Source organism: Myzus persicae, unplaced genomic scaffold (assembly GCF_001856785.1).
Source record: "Myzus persicae strain clone G006 unplaced genomic scaffold, MPER_G0061.0, whole genome shotgun sequence".
In the NCBI taxonomy this organism is placed as follows: domain Eukaryota; kingdom Metazoa; phylum Arthropoda; class Insecta; order Hemiptera; family Aphididae; genus Myzus; species Myzus persicae.
This window is the reverse complement of record NW_019103875.1, coordinates 95,167-116,206: the sequence shown is the minus strand read 5'-3', so window position 1 is coordinate 116,206 and position 21,040 is coordinate 95,167. Positions and strand designations below refer to the sequence as shown.

General features: G+C 30.3%; 3 protein-coding genes across 3 annotated transcripts in view; 2 read left to right on the top strand and 1 right to left on the bottom strand.

Moving 5' to 3' along the window:
* Nucleotides 1-21,040, bottom strand: part of LOC111035753 (phytoene desaturase-like) — a 63,699-nt gene that overhangs the window by 19,378 nt on the left and 23,281 nt on the right. The gene's annotated exons all lie outside the window — the stretch shown is intronic.
* LOC111035748 (bifunctional lycopene cyclase/phytoene synthase-like) lies at nucleotides 709-5,145 on the top strand. Its single transcript, XM_022317501.1, has 4 exons — nucleotides 709-832; nucleotides 1,898-2,826; nucleotides 3,149-3,639; nucleotides 3,708-5,145. Exons 2-4 carry the CDS (start codon nucleotides 1,917-1,919, stop codon nucleotides 4,107-4,109), a joined length of 1,803 nt encoding a protein of 600 aa, XP_022173193.1. The 5' UTR covers nucleotides 709-832; nucleotides 1,898-1,916; the 3' UTR covers nucleotides 4,110-5,145.
* On the top strand, nucleotides 6,330-14,399 carry LOC111035750 (bifunctional lycopene cyclase/phytoene synthase-like). Its single transcript, XM_022317504.1, has 4 exons — nucleotides 6,330-6,459; nucleotides 8,821-9,729; nucleotides 10,648-11,132; nucleotides 13,985-14,399. The coding sequence occupies exons 2-4, from the start codon at nucleotides 8,847-8,849 to the stop codon at nucleotides 14,384-14,386; spliced, it is 1,770 nt and encodes a 589-aa protein (XP_022173196.1). The 5' UTR covers nucleotides 6,330-6,459; nucleotides 8,821-8,846; the 3' UTR covers nucleotides 14,387-14,399.

Genomic DNA, 21,040 nt, shown 5'->3' with positions numbered 1-21,040 from the left:
CATGTCATCTACAATTTATGAGTAACGAATACATGAACGAATAACGTACAACAAAGTTTTTGGTGCAATGAAAAGTAGATACACGATAGCATAGTTGATTATTTTGAATAGTTATTGTATCTCCTATTTGAGTATTAAATGTACATTGTAAAATGTTTGTTTAATCTTATTTTAACATTTTTTATGATGAAATTCAACATTATAAAAGCAATAATAAAAAATGTATAATGTTTGACTTTTTATCTACCTGTGCACATTTTTGTTTATAGTAACCGACAATATTGCATTGATTGTGTATAGACTTTTTAAGGAGCAAGAAAAAGATTCAAGTTTTCAAGATTTGACTGTACCCAGCAGTTGTATAATATTACACAAATGATACCAATTATAATTAACGATTAGATTTTACTGAAGGAAACAATCGCAACAGGATATTTTTATACTCTGATAAAATTGACTCTTTATTTCCGGCTTACAATGTAAGTATATGATTTATTTCACCCATGCCCTTGTATGTCTTTTACCTGTATTCATCTTTTTTGTAATAAATCTTGAAATAGAACGTTAACATAAATTTTCTGCGTTTATGTAATAATAGTTATATAAATTGATAATGGTTTTCATAATTTCCCCTCCATTCACAAACTGTTTAAGTTTTATTTATATAAACGCATGTTTATAATTATTTCCTTTGAGTATCTGTGAAAAATATGGTCTAAAAGTATTAAAGTTATTTGTATTATTATTTGTATTTCAAGTTAGTTGAACATATTTCTAAATTCGTTTAGATAATAGTCTTAGTCAAAACATAAATCCTCATCATAACCATCAGGTTAGTAAATATTTTATTCTATTCGAAATTGTTTTACTATAAAATTTAAGTCACATATTTAATATTCATAAAAATAATCAAATTTGAATAAAGTGAAATATGTCGATTTAAAAAATACTAGTAGATAATATTTAAACCAGTTATAGCTGTTCAAAACGTGTCAAAATTAAAAATAAATAAGTACATGCTAACATTTTAAATAAAAAATTGATTTAAATTAAGTTTCAAAACTAGTGGATCTTTTTCAATAAGAGTTAAATCACTATCAAAAGATTCTTTAAGACTTGGAGGGTGTTTATAGCTTATTTTTTCAAACCCTAAAAGTAGCTATAGGTAGCTTATACATAATTACATAAACTTAGTTTACGGCTCACGTAAAAAGAATATTTATTTAATTTATTTAAAAGGCTGCCATTGGTTACATTGTATATTACTATTAAAAATAGTAGAAATACTTTATTTTTTTATTTATTTATTGAATCTTCGACAACTGAGGCCATTAGCTGTAGGTTGTGGTACTGTAGGGTTTTAGAACTGTAGGGTTACGGAGCACGTGTGTGAGTAGAAATAATGTAAAACACAAGAACATTTATAAGAAAATAAATACAATTTTGCACTGTCAACGCCTGGAAGATATATTTAATTATTATTTCGTAACTTGTGGGGTCGAGTGCTGACGTAACGACAGAATATATTTAAATATAATTCTTTAGTATAATGAATATAAAGAAATCTATTAACAGTGTGCACATGGTAAAAAAAAATATCCACACCTCCCTCCCTCCCTCCCTTCAAAGGACAAATTCCTAATTACACGCCTAATTATTCATACCATTACCTATGACTTGACACCCTTAGCCTTCCTTCGCAAAGCCATTGTTTTGAATAAACTGTTATAATAGGATTCTGATAATATGAAGTGTTTACAAATATTTAGCTAATATTTTTATAACGTGTTTAAAATGTTTCGTTGGAAAAATTGCAAAAACCATGTAATTAAAATGTTTTTCGATTACCTATTGACAGACAATTGTAACACTACACAATATTATTTTCGTTTTTCAGCCTCCTTCGACCGACGAAAATGTTGAGCTACGCGAGCATCCATTTAACGTACACGCTTCCCGCTATCGGCGTGTTAACGCTAATAACACTGCCGTTCATCAATCGCTGGGAAACGTCTAAGATCGCATTCATATGCGCCGTAGCACTCGTCTACACGACGCCGTGTTACAACTACAATATCCTCAACGGGGCCAGGACGTATTCGCCAGGACGAGTTTTGGCGTTCGCGGGCAACGTACCCGTCGAGGAGTACGTGTCGGTCGTCCTGCACACCGTGCTCACTTCGCTGTGGGCCGTGCTGTGTCTCCGGTGGAAGCTTCCGTTTTTGAATTTCAACCACGACAAACGGACTTATCAGTCGATCCGATGGGTGCCGATCCTGTTGCTAAGCGTCACCGCTGCCACAGGTTACGCGATGGCCGTCCCGGGACGGCAAACTTTTTATTTGGGAAACATTTTGTGTTGGGCGTCCCCAATGGTAATGCTCATGTGGTACGGTGCTGGCAACTATTTCGTGAAGAACATAAGACTGTCGTCCGTGGCAATCGCGATCCCGGCGGCATACCTGTTGTGGGTCAACCGGATAGCCCTGAAGGAGGACGTCTGGCATACGAACAAGACGACAAGTTTGAACGTGACCGTGGCCGGGGGTTTACCACTGGAAGAAGCGCTGTTTACGTTTGTAACCACATCGATGGTCGTGTTGGCTGGCACTTGTTACGACAAAGCTTACGGCATGATCGTAACGTTTTCGTTGATATACCCGCATCAGTTTAGTATAAGTTGGAAATTCATTAGTCAGATGTTTAGGGCATTTGCGACATCGGAATATTCAATGCCCTCTATCGTCACTGACGATTTAAAAAAATGTATCAGAGTATTGGATTCTTCAAATATATTCGGCACTTCCATTTACTTGTTCCATATCGGTAAGTTATCACGATGGTTACATTTTAAAATATAAACGAATATATGCAATGAAATAGGTTTTAAGTGAAGATTGGAAAACTGCAATACATTATTTATATTACACGTAATCATTTTTCGTAACTATTAATTGAAAATGTTTTTAATTAATTAAATAATTCGTATATTAATTGTCAATGCCATTTTAAATCAACCTGAGAATTTATTGGAATAAATTATGACATTTCGACTTAAATTAAACAATATTACCATACCATAATAATATGTTTATTATATTAACTATTAAGTGCATAAGATTATGGTCCTTATTTGTTTTTCATTTAGGAACCCGATTGGATCTTATAATAATTTACGCTCTTGGTCGTATTACGGATAACGTGGTTGACGACACATCGGTGTCAAACGCTGAAAAATCAAAACTAAAATTAAATCTGTATTACAAATTCGTCGAAGAACAATTTGCTGACAGAAAATCAGATTACGATGTTAAATCAAAACCGTACGAAGTAGACATCGATTGGACTCAATACGAATCGGTGCTGTCTGACGCCGAATTAGCTAGTTTTCGAGCATTGTCTAGAATTGCATTTTTTTTGCCTCGTAAGCCATTTGAAGAGCTTCTTGCAGGTTTCGAGCTGGACATGGGGGGTACTTTATATCGGGACGAAAACGATTTACTAAGATATTGCAATAACGTGGCTGGGAGTTTTGGTGCGGTGTGTGTCTACGTCATCATGTACAGATACAACATTGACAAATACAAATTTCTTGAAAAGGACGACTTTTTGATTAAAAAAACGTATCAAATAGGAAATGTAAGTTGTTTTTGACAAGGTTTTATATAATGATACACGACAATATGAGCACTCTTTTTTTTTTTAAGGGCTTACAATTCGTAAATATTGCCCGGGATCTCATCAACGACAGTGAGAAGTTGGGTCGTTGCTATTTTCCAACTGCATATATGGACGACGAAGTAGAAGAAGTGAGGATATTGTGCAAGGAAAAGAATCCAAAGTCACTAGGAAATAAAAAGTTGCTAAGATACGCTAATGCAATGATAAAGATAGCTGACAAGCACCAATTTGAAGCTGTGGATGGTATTAAATGTTTGCCGCTAGAAATTAGAGGTTTAATTCTAACATCTATTGAAATTTATCGAGGCCTTATATATCTCATCCAGTCAAGTCCATCATTTCCAAACAAAGCAAAATTATCAAAATTGGATAAATGCATGATAATACTCAAAGGACTTTACATCAAAAGCATTCAATACGTGTTATAAGTTGATTTTTAAATATGAATATCATCATTATAATTTATATTATGTCCATGGAGCTATTAATACAGGAGTATTATGGTTTTCAGTGAATTATAGAAACATTTTATTCGTTTAGAAATCTTGAAGAGTTAAGATGAGTTTTTTAAATTTAATATTCATTTTTATTCATAAATTCATAATTAATGATTTCAACTGTTTATTTTAGCTTTTATGTGTCACAAAATCAATTTTTAAGTACTTAAACATTTTTTTTAAAACCACGATGTATAAGGTTCAGTCCTAACGTTCACTGATGTATTCACGCGGTTCCGTTTTGTCCGAATTTTCTAACAATAAGCTTTTAATGTCAAAATGGCAAAATTGTGTGATAATATTTATAAGTATCTACATAATAAGCACTCAGTATGTTGCATAACTACTTTAGTTATAATGGCTTGTAATGTGATTATAGTGAGAATAATGACCAAAGAATGATTAGATGTATTGTATAATGTTAATAGCTACGGTCTCATAACAAATTCTATTTTGATCTTTCTGTCTTTGTTAGATTTAGAATTATTACTTTGCATTCTTCATTGATCCAATTCAATTATTTTACCTTTATTTTTTCACTCTATTTATTTATTTAGTAAGTTTATAGAACGTTGCTCAATGTTACTAAATATTGTTATAAGTACCTACCTAATTAAAGTCATTTATTTAGTTAACACTTGGCACTCAAAAAGTACCTATCTATTAAGTGCAATAAACATCAATTTGACTTTCAATAAATTATGATTAAGGTGAAATATTTAGGTCAGGTAGTAATTTTCGTGCCCTATACATATATGCCTAACACAACACCTATCTATACGTGTTTTTATCGTTTAGTTACTTAATTATTTTAACATATTTATGTCTTAGTTTTTGATTTGTCGATTTTTTGATCAGTCAACATTTTGATCTGACTATATTTATTACCTGTCATGTTCAATCATAAGAAATATATAGATATAATGAAATACTATTTTAGTATTATACTATTATGAGATTAATATAATGTAACCTTTAGTCTTGTACGTATATTATGTATCATGGTATTGATTATTATGTTTAATTATATATTTTAAACCAATTTTTTATTTAAATTATTGTATTTATCTATCTGCTATAAATGTATTTATTATATTAATCACTATTCATACACAATTATAATTATAATAAGTTCACTGTGGTATACACTATAACACTAATTACTGTTACTATCAGGATTAATTAAATTTTTTTTGACATCTAGTTTATTTCATTCGAGTTTATTTTATTGATATTTTATACGTGTAATTAATTAAGTGGATACTTCCATAGTTTGCATTAAATGGTAATATTATAAACTAATTTTTGTGCATGACTTTTGTTTCGTATACTGTTTATTAATATTCTATTGACAAATACAAAAGGTTTTGAAATATTTAGTTTATGAAAAATCCAGTTTATTATGAATAAATTATGTACAATATATGTATATATATTATGTGAGTAACAGTGTTTGTAGTCGGCGACATTAGTGTTAAGAAACCGCAAACAAGACGAAACTCAAAAATTATGAAATAAAAAATATAAATCAATATAAACAAAAAAAAAGGTTTTTTTTACGTATAGTTACATAAAAATGTACAAAAGTATATGAAAAATACATAATATAAAGTGAGTTGCATCGAGATGAGTGGTGTATGGAATATATAATTAATTAAAATTTAAGGAGATATCAAACCTGCGAATATTTTTGGTTTGATGGACCACTATTTAAAATGTTTAGTAAATATATTTTTGAAATTTGTTGATTACCTACCACATTGAATATTTTGAAAGTGAGCATTTGTGAATGGTCAATATATTATGATTAAATGCATTTCTCAGCGTAAAAAAAAAATTAAATGTCGACTATAAATTGGCAGGATAAAACGGTCAACAGTTACCATCAGACACATGTGTTGGGGTGGTTTTTAGGCCCAAATTTATCTTCAATACATAACCAGCTTTTTTTTAAATATATACTATTGACGAACTATAAACAATTTATTTAAACACTTAGATTTATAATTAGGGGCACGTGTCGAGGTCTATTAGTATTATGTCCATAGGTACTAAGTAAAAGGTTAATCTAGAAAATTAAGTACTCATAATCGTTTATTAACCACATTAAATTATTATCGGCCTAATGGTTTAATATGTTTATATAATTGAGTATATGAACCATGCAAAGTTTAGTTTCTCTTTGCTTGCAGCTAACGAAATTCAAAAAACTCCAAAACTCGAAATTGTTTTAATTTTGTCGTTTGTTCTTTTGATTTTATAGTAGTTTATTATTTATCACGTAAGTCTTTAAAAGCATTTTTATAATTATTTAAGAATATCTTGTCATTGAATTATATGTGTGGATTATCAATGAAATAAATTTAGTTTCGTCCCCAATAATAGTAAAATATTTTAGATTATATTCCTTCTCGCCAGATTTAGGACTTTCATTTATGTACACATCATTTACGTAGGTTCCTTTTTTGAATTCGATTATCTTCGTATGATTATTATTTTTTTTAAATCGTCTGAGAAACAAATTTAAAAGATCAATAATAAATATTTTTCATTTCTTTTCGCTCAAACATTTTTCAACATTCAATTTTAATTTTAAAGTCTAAAATATCACTTTCCAGTTGCCTAAAGTGTCGTTACTGTAGGGAGATTACAATGAGCAAATTACTGGACAAAATTAATTTCCAGCCATATGGTTTATATAATTATTCATTTTTTTGATAACATTAGGTGCGTACAGATTGAAAAGTCGGTGATAATTCGGTATACGCTCTACAGACAAGTTTCTAATTCTGCATACGTCGTCATTTACTTCGATATATATTTAATATAAATGTAATTTGAATGGTTAATGATTAGAAAATTTTATTTTATTTTTTTGTTGATTCACTTTCTGAATGTCTTCCGACAATGTGAAGAAATGTGGATACTGTTTTGAAGGTAAAGTCATCAGCAATAGTGATCAAAACGGCACTGCAAATGATTATCAGATGATCGCCCCTCGTTTTGAAATAATAACATTTTTGCGTCCAACCATGACCTCTCAATGATTCGAGTGTGGGCTCTTCCTGCGCATTGACATAATATGAGGTTTGGTGATTTACAGTTTTAAAACCTCAGTTTGTGAAATACCTGTCCACCTGCAGCCCATTCATCAGAATATATTTCTAAATCCTGCCTGGCATTTGCGTTTTATATGATCGGCAGAAATGTCATTCGTGTGAAGTGTAACATTTATTAGACCAGTGGTGCGCAACCTGGAAGGTTGTCATTTCGTCAATAATTTAACTCCAAATGAAAAAGCTACTTATTACATGTTATGTTAGGTATATATATCGCGTAAAATTATTACGTACCGTCGGAAATCGTGAAATTGAAATACTATAGACGATTTGACGGCACAGACAACAACCTAATAGTTAGACAATAGCTCGGAATTAGTACCGGCGAGCATAACATATTATAATCTAATAATAGTAGAACTTAAATGTTAGATTGCACAATATTGTGACTTAAAATTCTGTCATTGAACAACGTTCTAAGACTATAATATTTTGACGCATTTCGTAGTTCGTATATTATACAGTGACGTTAATATTAAAATGGAACAAAGAATCTTTGATGTTTGAATAAAAATATAATATATTTAATTCAGTTTTTGATACCTTCTATATTATATTACTATCATATTAATATATTTTAACCTTGGTTTCTTTTCCTGTGTGGCTGTAAGACTATTAGTGATTCTAAGAAACTCTTGAGTAGTTGAAACGTTGGGGCATAATAATAAAATAACTACACAATTTTGAATAAATTAAATTATACTAGTTTTATGAATAATAATGAGTATTTATTTATGAATTTATGACGTTATTACACTAGGATTTGAATAGAGATATTTTTTTAATTTATAAATTTTTTGGTGAGCCATAAATGTTTTGTTTGTTACCTATTTTAAAACATTATTTTCATAATAATCTGAACGTAACAAGTTTCGCTCTGGTGATTTTTAATTTAATTAATTTAATTTTCATTGATTTTTTAGTTACGAGGAACTTACCGAACATTTCAGGTCTATCTGAATTCTGAATCTGTAAACCAATTATGATCTTTTTTCAGGCATTGATCCGGTTAATGTTAAAAAGTTTATGCTTATAGGTATTAGATGACATCGACCGTACAAAAAAAACTACTAAAATTTGAGATCATTCCACAACATTTGGTTGAGTGTTATATATATATTGTTGTTTTAAAATATATTTTACTTAAATTCACCTGTATGCCCTATAAACTGTGTATTAATTATATTTATATAATATATTTTAAACATTTAAACGATTATAATTATTACAATAGGTAGTTACTCTAGGTAACCCTATATATCGATACCCATCTGTTGAAATTCAATTTTAATCTGTAGTGCTCAATGCTCATGTTATATATTTTACCATTCGTATAATATTATTTCCAATAATCGATTAGTTTTTTATTCTGTAATCTAGATGCATCAAATTCAGGTATATACCTGCAGGTACACGTTGTAGGCATACATTATAATAATATTAATTACTAAGAAATATCTTTATTACGATTGAAGTCGCTAAATAATTATTTATTTAATTAATTAGAATTTTACGAATTTCAGTTTTCGTAAACCGTCATCGACGCATCATGTTGACCTACATTGGCGCCCATCTATCGTACACTCTACCAGTGATCGGTGTCTTAACTTTAATAACTCGGCCGTTTATCAATCGATTGGAAATTTTTAAAATCGGATTTATAAGCGTTTTAGCTGTTCTCTACACGATACCGTGGTACAGCTATTTTGTATACAATCACGGGGCCAAGACATATTCGCCCGGGGCTGTTCTAGCCGTCGTCGGAAATGTACCCGTCGAGGAGTACATGTTCGTCGTCATGCAAACCGTTCTGACTTCGTTGTGGGCCTTGATGTTCGTCCAGTGGTCGACTCCGTGCTTGAACTTCAACTACGACAAACGCAGTTACCAGTTGATTCGTTGGTTACCCATATCTTTGTTGACCGTGGTCACGGCGGTCGGTTACGCGATGGCCGCGCGGGGACAAGAGACCTTCTACTTGGGATCCATGATGTGCTGGGCGTCCCCGGCAATCGCGCTCATGTGGTACGGAGCCGGAAATTTTTTTGTGAAAAAGATCATACCGTCGTCGATTGCGATCGCGGGCCCTACGTTGTACATGTGTTGGGTTGATCGAATGACCGTCGACGACGACGGCAACAACGACTCAGGCAAGTTGATGCCGGAAGAAGCGCTGTTTTCCTTCATCACGAACCTGATGGTCGTCCTGGCGGGTTCGTCCTACGACAAGGCGTACGGTATGATCGTCACGTATTCGTTGGATTTCCCACACCAGTTCAGCATTAGTTGTAAGTTCGTTCGACAGATGTTAAGAGCATTCTTGACATCGGAATATGCTACGCCTTCTGACGTGACACGAGATATTAAGACAAGCGTTAAGGTCTTGAGCACTTCGAATGCGTTTGGTACATCCAATTATTTATTCCATGCCGGTAAGTTAATAATCGTCGTTAAAAGATAAACAATAAGTGTTTTGAGAATACTAGAAGGATCAATATATTATGTTGGTAAAATAATAAATCATCATAATACACTTATATTTGTAAATTACTCATATAGATAAATTATAATATGAAAACCTATCTGTCTGGTATGCGAAAATTCAAAATACGTATAATAATAGTTGAAATAAAATAATGTTCAATGCCCAATGTATTTTATACTTCTTAAAAACTTTAAACTATTGCAAATAATAATAACCTATAAAATATATTTTCGATTGAAAATTCAAAGAACTTCAAAATATTATTCAAATCTCTTATGCCAATACAATTCATAATTTATACATACATATGATTTTTTAGCATCGTTTTTGTTAATGGTGTAATTTTTTTATTCAGCTATATTGCTGAAGCATAAATTTCCCAAGACGCCACTTGTTAAGAGGATGTCGTACCCGCGTGTTGTTTCCGTCTTACACACATACGACATAGCAAATTTTCGTTTTCCAGATTCAATAGTGTGCTGTTATTTTTTATATTAGAGTGAATTGACCTATTATACAATTTAAAGATAAGATTATTATACAGGGCCCCATTTAATCTTTTATTAATATCATTATTTTTAATTAAGTTATTAAATGTATATTTAAAAATTATTAAAACTAACTTAAAAATAATAATATCAATAAAAAGTTATGAGGGACCCTAGATAATAATTGTACCTTTAAATTTATAATAGGTCGATGCACTCGTCGGCACACTATTGAATCTAGTGAACGAAAATTTTCTATATCATACATGTGATAACACAATATGCGGGTACGACATCCTCTTAAGAGAAAAATGATCATTATTTTAGTTTATTTTAATTATCAATGTATACTATAATTTTGAATATTTTTTATTCAGGTATTCGATTGGATTTAATAATATTGTACGCATTTTGCCGTGTAACGGACGAGATGTTTGATACCAGGTCAGATGAGAAAAAGAAAAAAGTCAAATTAGAGTTATCCAAACAATTTATCAGTGAAATTTTTGCTGACAGAAAATCGGATTATGATGTAAAAAAAACACCCCAAGAAGTGAAAATTGATTGGAAAAAATACGAAACCGAGTTCACCGATGTCGAATTAGCATCTTATCGTGCAGTGTCTAGAATCGCATTTTTTTTACCCCGTAAACCATTCGAAGAGTTATTCGCTGGTTACCAATGGGATCTTGAGTTCACATTAGTTCGAAACGAAAAAGATTTGATGTTATACACCAGCTATGTAGCCGGAAGCATTGGCGCAATGTGCCTTTATGTAATAATGTACAGATATGGTAATGACATGAATGAGCTCGTCGACAATGCCGATTATTTGACTAAACACGCGTACAAAATAGGGCAAGTAAGTTGTTCACGACTTTAGATATTTACAAATTTTTTTTAACTATTATTAATACACTTGTGTGTGTATTTATCTGACGTGGATGAACTTCATTCGTTACGAAACTCGTGTGTAGCACTGTAGGTAGCTTGCCGGTAAACGGAAATGGTAGGTAAGTGCGACAAAGCAGACATCACACACTCTCCCATTCCCTCTTATTCTTCTGTATTAAAAGAGTGGCTATTTTAATCATTCTAAAATCCTTTCCTGTTTGAGGCAACTAAACAGTGTATGTGGCTCCGAACCCGTATAGACTATGAGCGAATGGATAGGTCCTATAAAGACGTAATAAAATAAAGTTTTGAAATGCGAATTGCAGATAGAGGCACGGGCTTTTATCTGCGTACATTTCCGTCTGTGATAAACTTTCATGACCTAAACGGCCAATTACGACGGCCAGCGATTGTTGCTATTCCCACCACTTTAACACCAAGAACGTTTTAACCGAATAACCGTTTTTTTTAGGGACTAGTACGCGCTCAAATATTCTTTTCGATCTCGATGTCTGTTATTATTAATAGGGCCCAGATGTCGATGCCTTAAGAAACCTATAAAAATGCCCTAAACAAATTTGTGTGTTCATGTCGCTGCTCATAAAACTGTTACAAATTTGTATTGATTTTTAAACTAAAAGTTACAATTTACCAACATAAGTGATTTTAATTAAATTTTAATTTCATAACTGATTTTAATCATTGAACAACTAATAATGTGGAGTATTAAAAACATTAGAATTCAAATTTATAAAATTCATTATAAGTCTATCTACGGTGTTCTTTTCTTATTATATAGTCGTCGTTATCGACGTGTTACAGATACATTTTTTTTTTAAATTTGTGGAAAATATAAAAATATAATAATGACAAACAATTAATTCGTTATTTTTCAAATAAAAAAGTCCTTATGAAAAAATAGATGAAAAAACACAAAAAAATGTATAACTCAAATTGCGAAATCAAAATTAGTTATTTTGATTCATATGTTATCGAAACATTCGAAACACATTTTAAACTAGGAAAGTCTACTCAATGATGATCTAAAATAGGTGCATAACTCATCTAAATCCGGTGCCTAATTATTACTAAAACATTTTTTCATTCAAATATCGAATATTTTGCCATTTTTCTCAAGTCTGGACTGTATTGTCTTTATGAGTGTAATCCAAAACATAATGTCCACACATTATATATAGTTTTGTCTAACATAGATTTGTAATGCTCGATAGGCATATTACACAATTATTCTCCGATAAAACGATGTCATTTAATAACGTACATTTTACGATAACTTAGCTATAATAGTTATGTATATTATAGTTAATACTAATACCCATACAATTCACTATTACGGAAGAACTATTAAAAATGTAAAACTATTGTATATAACACTGCACATACCCCAAAACCAAATAAATATCAGAATTTCAGCCCTAAATAAGTACAATGTTTGGTACATGCAGTGCGGCGATATCTCCAAATCGCGAGTTTTAGTTCAAATATTTAGGCCGAACTAAGTGTTTGGTTTTCTCATAGTATTCTGTAAAAATCATCAGATATTTTGTAAATATCAAGAAGTTAAAAATAAAAATAAAAATAAAAATAGATCGTAGGTATACAATGTACATATTATAATCGTATATTACCTACATGGTATAATTAATAAAAATATTGAGGTTCAAAGTTTGTACAAATCGAAAAAAATATATAAATTTTAAACAAAAAATTGAATTGAATTTCAAAACAAAGTCAAATTAAAATAATTACAAGTGGCTATTATACAAATATAGTTGTGTATCCATTTTTAACTTGTCGTTTCTAATTCACGTGGATGTGAATGTTATATATTTCATATAACTATTATATATTTTTTTATCGATTATCATCGTTGTACATCTACATAATATATAATTTATCAAATTATAATAATAATAATGTCTAATCACCGTTCATCGTAAGCTAATACCATTAATAAAACACACATTACAGTACCTATATAGAATGTTTTGTAGTTACATGTACTACACGTCATATATTGTGAGCAGATCGGCAAAAACTGGTCGTTTGGTAAAACTTTTACATATCACACAGTTCGAATATCTATTACGAAAAATACGCACACAAAATTCTGTATAATTATTGTCGACCAACATTGCTTTTTTTGACATACAATTCGGAAGCAGGCTTGCAGCGGGCTTGTCATTTCCGGTCATCAGCCGGACGCACGCAATCGACCTCAGGAAACTGACGGTTTAAAATAGCCACACACATTATTTTTCATCTGTTTTTTTCATTTCTCCTCTTGTTGCTGCTACAGTTTGTTATTATATAAAATATATATTTTCTCCGTCAAACTTATCATAATCTTAAGATTTATGATTACTTTAATATTATCATATTATATACACTGTTTTGAAGTGTTATGATCTTTAATACACTTATTATTGATTAATATTTATTACTCATACAGTCATACGGCATAGGTATTAGATATAGGCATAAGACGATTACATTTAAAAGCTATTCATTTATGTGATAGAATGATGTAACATATTTTATATTACATTTAACATTAATATTATTATAAGTTACTACTGGTTTAATATTTAATATTTAAATTATTAGACTGTTTCGTTTCGGAACTTTCTCGCTCCCTCGTAGAGCGGAGTTTTTAATGCCACACAATTAATTTATTCACTTTAGGCCTTATCATCAATATTATGCGTTAAATTATTTCGACTAACTAAAAATAAGTTCCTATTCTGCTACGGGTACTGATTTGGACCTACTCAATGTATTTATTTTTTATTTCTGAAGGGCTTACAACTCGTGAATATTGCTCGGGACCTCGTAAGCGACAGCGAATCTCTGGGTCGGTGTTATTTTCCAGCTGAATACATGGACGACGAAAAAGAAGATTTACGGATCCTACGTCAAGAAAAAAATCCCAGGTCTTTGGGAAATAAGAAGTTGAAGAAATACTCTTCGAAAATGATACAGTTGGCTAACAAACAACAATTCGAATCAGTGGGTGCTATCAAATATTTGCCACAAGATTTAATAGGTTCAGTTCTAGCATCTACTGAAATGTACCGAGGGCTGATTAAGGCGATACAGTCGTGCCCGACTTATCCGACCAGAGCGTCGTTACCAAAATTGAGTAAATTATTAATAGTACTCAATACTCTTTACATTAAAAGCATCCAATACATTTTTTAAGTGGATTTAAAAGTATACAATCGGTCGAAACTTAGGTACATTTTTTGCGTAGGTATAATACATAGTTCAACTATAAAGTAGCGTTATATAATATAGTGTTCTAAAATTATTCATTTTTATTTTAAATTTCGATGAGTAAATAATATAATATAAATCTGCAATTGTATACAAAATATTCAATTTTTTATTCATAATTTTAATTTTAACCGTGTATAATGATTATTATAAAATACTCATTTGTGACTTTGAAATTGTATAATATTATGTTTCATTGTAAAATATAATACTCGCTATTACAATGTTATATTTTCTATAGTTGTAATATGCCTATATATTAACCTCTTTTCGTCATCATACACTAAGAAAATAAACGTTAAGTTTCTCCAGTCACCATTTACTATTATCCTATAGTTAAAGATAGTAATTCATAACTGTAGTAGAGTAGTCGAGTGGATAATGGATTTTAATAAGTGAATATGATAGTGTAATATATTGATAGTTATTCCAATGGTCCCTTCATTGTATAATATTTATATATTTATGTCAGTATGACATGTGTATAATAAATTATAGAAACGCATAATATTCAACATGACACATTATACGAATGTGATTGATCATCATGATTGGCATTGTTAGAGGTACGTATTAAAATTAAAGTATGCTATAGCCTATATTGATACAATACTATACGTCTAATATATTTGTATACTATACCTATATCGTTTGAACTAAAATTGTATTAATAAACTAATATTGTTTTTAAATCAAAACTATTGTTCCTAGTCACTACTGACACTTTGCCACTTTGACAGAAACCGTTTCAAAATTTTTTTTTTTTAAAAACTACTAAATATTTGACATCAAAACTTCATACAAGTATCGCCTATTATACTACATTGGCCATGAAACGGGGTTCAACAATTTTTTTTTCTTATCAGTTTCGAGCTTTTATAATAAAAGTAAAAGTATAAGGAATAATAATTCAGTTACGTAATCTAAATTTAAACATAATTTTATACTTATATGTAATATATTAGTATACAATTTATATAGCGTGATAATGAAATCGTTTTAAAACATTTAGATATAAAAAGGCATTAGCATTAGGGTCATTACGTAATGGTTAATACAAATAAAATATTTATAAATTACTACCATTAAAACTATTTTTGTTGCGTATAAACAAATCAATCAATAATAATGTTTCTGAAAGTATTTTAAATGAAGTAGTAATAATAATTAATTAATGGACAATAACTTATTTTCAATGAATAGTTAAGGTTTTAATATTATATTAATAGGTAATATCGGGCTATGTACCAATAACGAATGAAAACAAGTGTATTGTATATTATCATTTGGTATGTCTTCTTCTTTTCGAATTGTTTACATTTTTAAACATCGAATCAAACATATTATAATTTATATACACCAGAGAACTATTGTTACCTATATTATTCAAATAATTGTATAGAAATTTACGATATTACAAATTGGTCGCTATTTTGGGTACATGAATGAACTTGAATGGTTTCTAACTAAAAAAAAATGAATTAAGAAAACTCGTATCGAATTTATGTTCCCCTTGTACTATGACATTAAAGTTACATAATAGTTGTTATAATTACAATTTGTTTTTATCATTTTTAAATAAAACCGCACCCGCTTGTGTTTTTTCCGTCTTACACATTTATGCCTTATCAAATTTTCGTTCACCAGTTTCAATAGTGTACTGTTAGTTTTGATATAAGAGTGAATTGATCTATTACAAAATGTAAAGATAAGGTTATTATCTAGGGTTTTTATTGATATTATTATTTTTAAGTACTTTATGATCAGATAAAGGGTTTCAAAAGATCATGACATACTTAAAAATAATAATACTAATAGAAGTCTACGTGGGCTCCTAGATAATAATCTTACCTCCGCTGCGACGCAGCCGGTCGCGGTTCGATCCTCGGATACCGGGCGGCATTTTTCTCCGGACAAGTCGCGGTGACCGGAGAACAAGTGCTGCCATCCCCCACCTCCGGGGCATGGCAGAAACCTACGGGTGCCCCATTCGAAATTCTGCCAAAAAAAAAACACACACGTGTTCCCCCCTACCGTCCCAAAAATATACAATACAAACCTACAATACAAATCCTACTACAGCTAATGGCCTCAGTTGCCGAAGCTTAAGATCAATAAAAAAAAAAAAAAAAATAATCTTACCTTCACATTTTATACTAGTCAATTCACTCTAATATCAAACTAACAGCACATCATTGAAATTGGAGTACGAAAATTGTATGTGTCGTACGAGTGTAAGAAGAAAACTAGGGACTAGAACCTTACCGAAAATAACTGGAAGCTTTTGAATATTGGAAACCGAAATCTCTCTGAAACCATTATACAAATTAATTTTAAAACCGTAACTTTACCGGAACCGAGACTTTTAGGTACTTGTATTTTCCTCCGACTAAAGGCCTAAAGTTAATTTCGGTACATATTTTAATTATTTAATACTCTTGACAATGCTAATATTTAATTACACATTTTTAAAGAATCGAATCGGGACTTAAGTTTTCTTTCATAAATATTAAACTAAAACAGGAAAAGAAGTTTTCATTTTTTAAGAACCGAGAAGCAATCGAAACCGAAACTCTAATTTTCATTAAAACTGAAAAGAAACCGAAACCGAAATTTTAGTTTTTCTAGGAACCGAAGTGGACCCGTAAAATCATCAAGATTCCATCCCCTGGAGACAAAACATGCGGGTGTAACATCCTCTTTAAAAAATGATTACTATGATTTACAGAAACACATCCCTACAAACACAATTAATTGAATAAAGCCACAGCCACTAGGTGATTTTAATTCTTTTTTGAATAGGTAATTGTAAATTTGTATTCAAGTCGGTTTGTAATTTTGTGTACATCTTATCAACTAATAATACAAATTCTAAAATATTTCGTTCATTATGTTTCATAAATGTTATCTATGTACTGTGTATTACAAACAAATGATAATTAAAAAAAGATCAGTGGCTGGATGTTTTTACAGGGCTTACGGGCCCACAGCAAAAATCTTGCAGGAACGAAAAATGAAAGAAGACTTAATTCTGAATTCACTGGAAACCATTCGGGTGTTGGTACTTTTAGGTTATAAGTGGAAAACTGTAATGAATGTGTCACTCTTTAATTAAATGATATAAAATCATAGTATAATAAATGACAATAAATGATTCTAAGCGAAGACGGTCTGAATGTTATTACCATAGAAACATAAATATAGGGGTCTGTTGGTCTATATTTTTAAGTACCTATATGTTACAATATTATAGCTATTAAATTTATTTATTTACTAGGTAATAAACATATTAGTAATAAAGTAGGTTGAATTAATTTTTCCTGAAAAATTGTTGTTGTTATTGTAACTTAAAAATAATTAGTACATTTTTATTTGTTTCAGGATACTTTTTCGGGATTTTGATGAATTTTAAATGCATGTAAAAATAATCGTATCAATGTATCTTTAATATTTTTGATCAGCTATAAAAGCATTTTATAAAGACTCTTGTATTAGAAAAATTATGAACAATTAAAAAAAGTTCAAAAATATTACCACACATAGAAAATGTTAATATAAATATTTGGTGAATATTTTAAGAGTCTACTGTTGTTAGTTTTTAAGTTACACCAAAAAAATAAAAGCAATTTTTTTAAAAATTGGTTTTGCGCCAAAATTATCATTTCTTTCAATACCTTTTCAAAAACTACTAGGAATTTTCAATTTTTTTCTCTCGAAAGTACCTACTAGATTTACTTTTTTATCAGGAAAGATGCCGATGTCCGAAATCAGAGCATTATTATTTATTTTGAGCATTTTTATTACCCCAGAAACAGACAGAAAAAAAACACAACAACATATTTGTTCGCTCTGCTGTAAGTATACAGTAGATTGCATATTCGAAATGTTTCTTTTATAGCTAAGATAACTTACATAAATATTTGTTAAAAATGATCAGTCTCTACCGTTACAACAAAAAAATTAATATATTTAGTCCATGATTTTTTTTCCCAGTTATAAGTCTATATAATGTTCTGGGAATGTTTTAATGTTAACTCCCCTCCATCCCTTCGTGATCGAACTATATACTTTTAAATAATACTCTCAAAGCTAAAAATTTAAGTAATTTTTCCTCAGTAAAAAGTGTCCTTGAACACACAAACAATGTGCTCACAATGTGAAAGGTTAAAACCAATACCCCACAAATACTCCACCCAAAATTTAAAACAACTAAATATTATGATTAAGTTGTTCGTCTTTCTTCTGGATCATCCTAAATTACCTACGTGACTGTGTCAATATAAAATGTATATTAAATAAATTCACCTATGCGTAGCAGATTAGCACGTAAGATATTTGACATTAGAATTAATTGAAAAGTCAAATGATTTCACATAAATGTTATGAAATAATATTTTAACTACTGTCTTATTTAGATGATTTGAATACATCCCCTCCATTCAACAATTCAATTTAAAAGAATACGTTTCTAGTTAATTTCACCGGTCTACTGAATTAGACTTCAATCAGTCAACACTATTTATAATTATTGTCTTGTAATAATTAATTTGAATACTACGTGAATTTTATTTAAACTTTAAAGTGTTTCCATTTTAAACACAGTCAGTCAACATAAAAATCATAAAGCTGTAGGGCGTCCCCCATGACAATGCTCATGTGGTATGGTGCCTTCAACTATTTCGTGAAAAACTTAACCTAAGGTTAGAACGAGAACGATTCCCACTTTATACCTGTCATGGATCAATCGGATAGCACTAAAGGGGGACGTATGACATCTACGATTAAGTCGACCCGTTTAAACGTATCCGTGGCCAGAGGTTTTCCACTGGAAAAAAGCACTGTTTACGTTTATAACGACCGCGATGGTCGTTTTGGAGGAAGCTTATTGTAACGACAAAGCTGCACATGTACAGGATAAGTGTAACGTTATCTTTGATATACCTTCATCAATTTAGTGTAATTTGGAAATTCATTAGTCATAATATGTTTAGGGCGTTCGCGACTTCGGAATATTCATATCATAATCTATATTGAAATGGATGACTTGAAATATTGCATTAAATTGTTAGACTCGTCAAATATATTTGCCACTCCCAACTACGACGATTCGATGCTGGTATAAGTTGATTATTATTTTTTTTTTTTTTGAATATTAGTTATAATCATTTTTTTATTCTCTATATAATATTAACTTAAATAGAAATTAATTTTTGTCTTGACTCGTCAATCATTTTTCGATCACATTTTGTACTGTGTTGATATAAACTTGGATTTTTCAAATAGATCTATTTTTTTTCCTTTTAATTGTTAAACATTTGATTTTTTTTTAACGATGAAAATGTGCCTAAATCAAAATTTGAATGAGTAGTTTCTGCATTAATTTATGAAAATGCGTGTACTAAGGATGAAAGTCAATGATACTATATCGGGCTCCGGGCCATGAGTAGATAATAATATATGTATATTAGTATTTTTACAATTTATTCTTTTTTTTTCACCGCGGTAATTGTACCATATCCAAGGAGACTCCTCATCAAAGGACATCGATTTTACGGTATTAAACATCACAGGTTAGGTTAGATTACACTTTCGTTTTCCAACAATTTGAACTTACACAAAATATTTACCATATTTTAAAATTACAGGGAGATTGCACACTTCAAACTGTTTGTGCCACTGACTTCAAAATATTTACTGTATTCACAGTATTTTTTTAAATTTTATATTCACTCAGTTTTTTTTTTCAAACCCTGCTATAACCTGCTGGAATGATATAACAATACGAAAAAAATATTTAAAAAATAAATGTTTATGAAAAAAAAAACAATTTTGTGTTCTTATACTTGAAAAATTTACTTTCAAACGAAATAATTAAACACAGTAAGGCTTAGAAAAAAATCTGAAGTTTAGACGAGGTAAAACAAAATTAATTTGTGTATGATAAATATTTTCAAGTGAGGGGCAAAACAAATTTCAAGTATGCAATCTCCCCGTAATTTTAAAATATTTAAAATATTTTGTGTAATGTGCAAATTGACTGAAACAGATTGTGAAATCTAACTGTAAAATGCAATACGATAAATATTTTTGTATCCTGGGAGAAAAAAAGGCTGCGAAGATACGGTTATACAATGCTAAAGTTGGCTGACAATGTCCAAGTGAAGTTAAATATTATTAATTACAATATAAATGATTGCTTTATTTTAGCACTATGGGTAAAGTACCTAGGATTTAGGCTGTGAATTCATTATGTATGAGTACCACATAGTATTGAGACCAAATACAAACCTAACCTAACCTAACCTACAATAGTTATAAAGTGTATACTTAATACATACTGATAAATTATATAAATAGGTTACTACATTCAACAATGTTATAATGTACCGGTTGATCCATTTAACATAAGACATGCGCATTATTTCAAAAATGATTAACGTTTTTAAATATTTTTTTAGCCGCTCAGCACCCTTTTACACGTGAATGAGCTCTTAGACGCCGCATTTTGAGGCGAAGCCAACCAAAAATGTTACCGTCAGTAGAATTTCTAATCAGTAACTGTGGTCGTGAGTGAAACCA

What these genes read in the sequence shown, in the direction of transcription:
- LOC111035748 (XM_022317501.1), top strand. Translation starts at nt 1,917, where the DNA reads ATGTTGAGCTACGCGAGCATCCATTTAACGTACACGCTTCCCGCTATC. An exon ending in CATTTACTTGTTCCATATCG is followed by an intron (nt 2,827 to 3,148) that starts GTAAGTTATCAC and finishes TTTTTCATTTAG; the next exon opens with GAACCCGATTGGATCTTATA. An exon ending in AAACGTATCAAATAGGAAAT is followed by an intron (nt 3,640 to 3,707) that starts GTAAGTTGTTTT and finishes TTTTTTTTTAAG; the next exon opens with GGCTTACAATTCGTAAATAT.
- LOC111035750 (XM_022317504.1), top strand. Translation starts at nt 8,847, where the DNA reads ATGTTGACCTACATTGGCGCCCATCTATCGTACACTCTACCAGTGATC. An exon ending in CAATTATTTATTCCATGCCG is followed by an intron (nt 9,730 to 10,647) that starts GTAAGTTAATAA and finishes TTTTTTATTCAG; the next exon opens with GTATTCGATTGGATTTAATA. An exon ending in ACGCGTACAAAATAGGGCAA is followed by an intron (nt 11,133 to 13,984) that starts GTAAGTTGTTCA and finishes TTATTTCTGAAG; the next exon opens with GGCTTACAACTCGTGAATAT.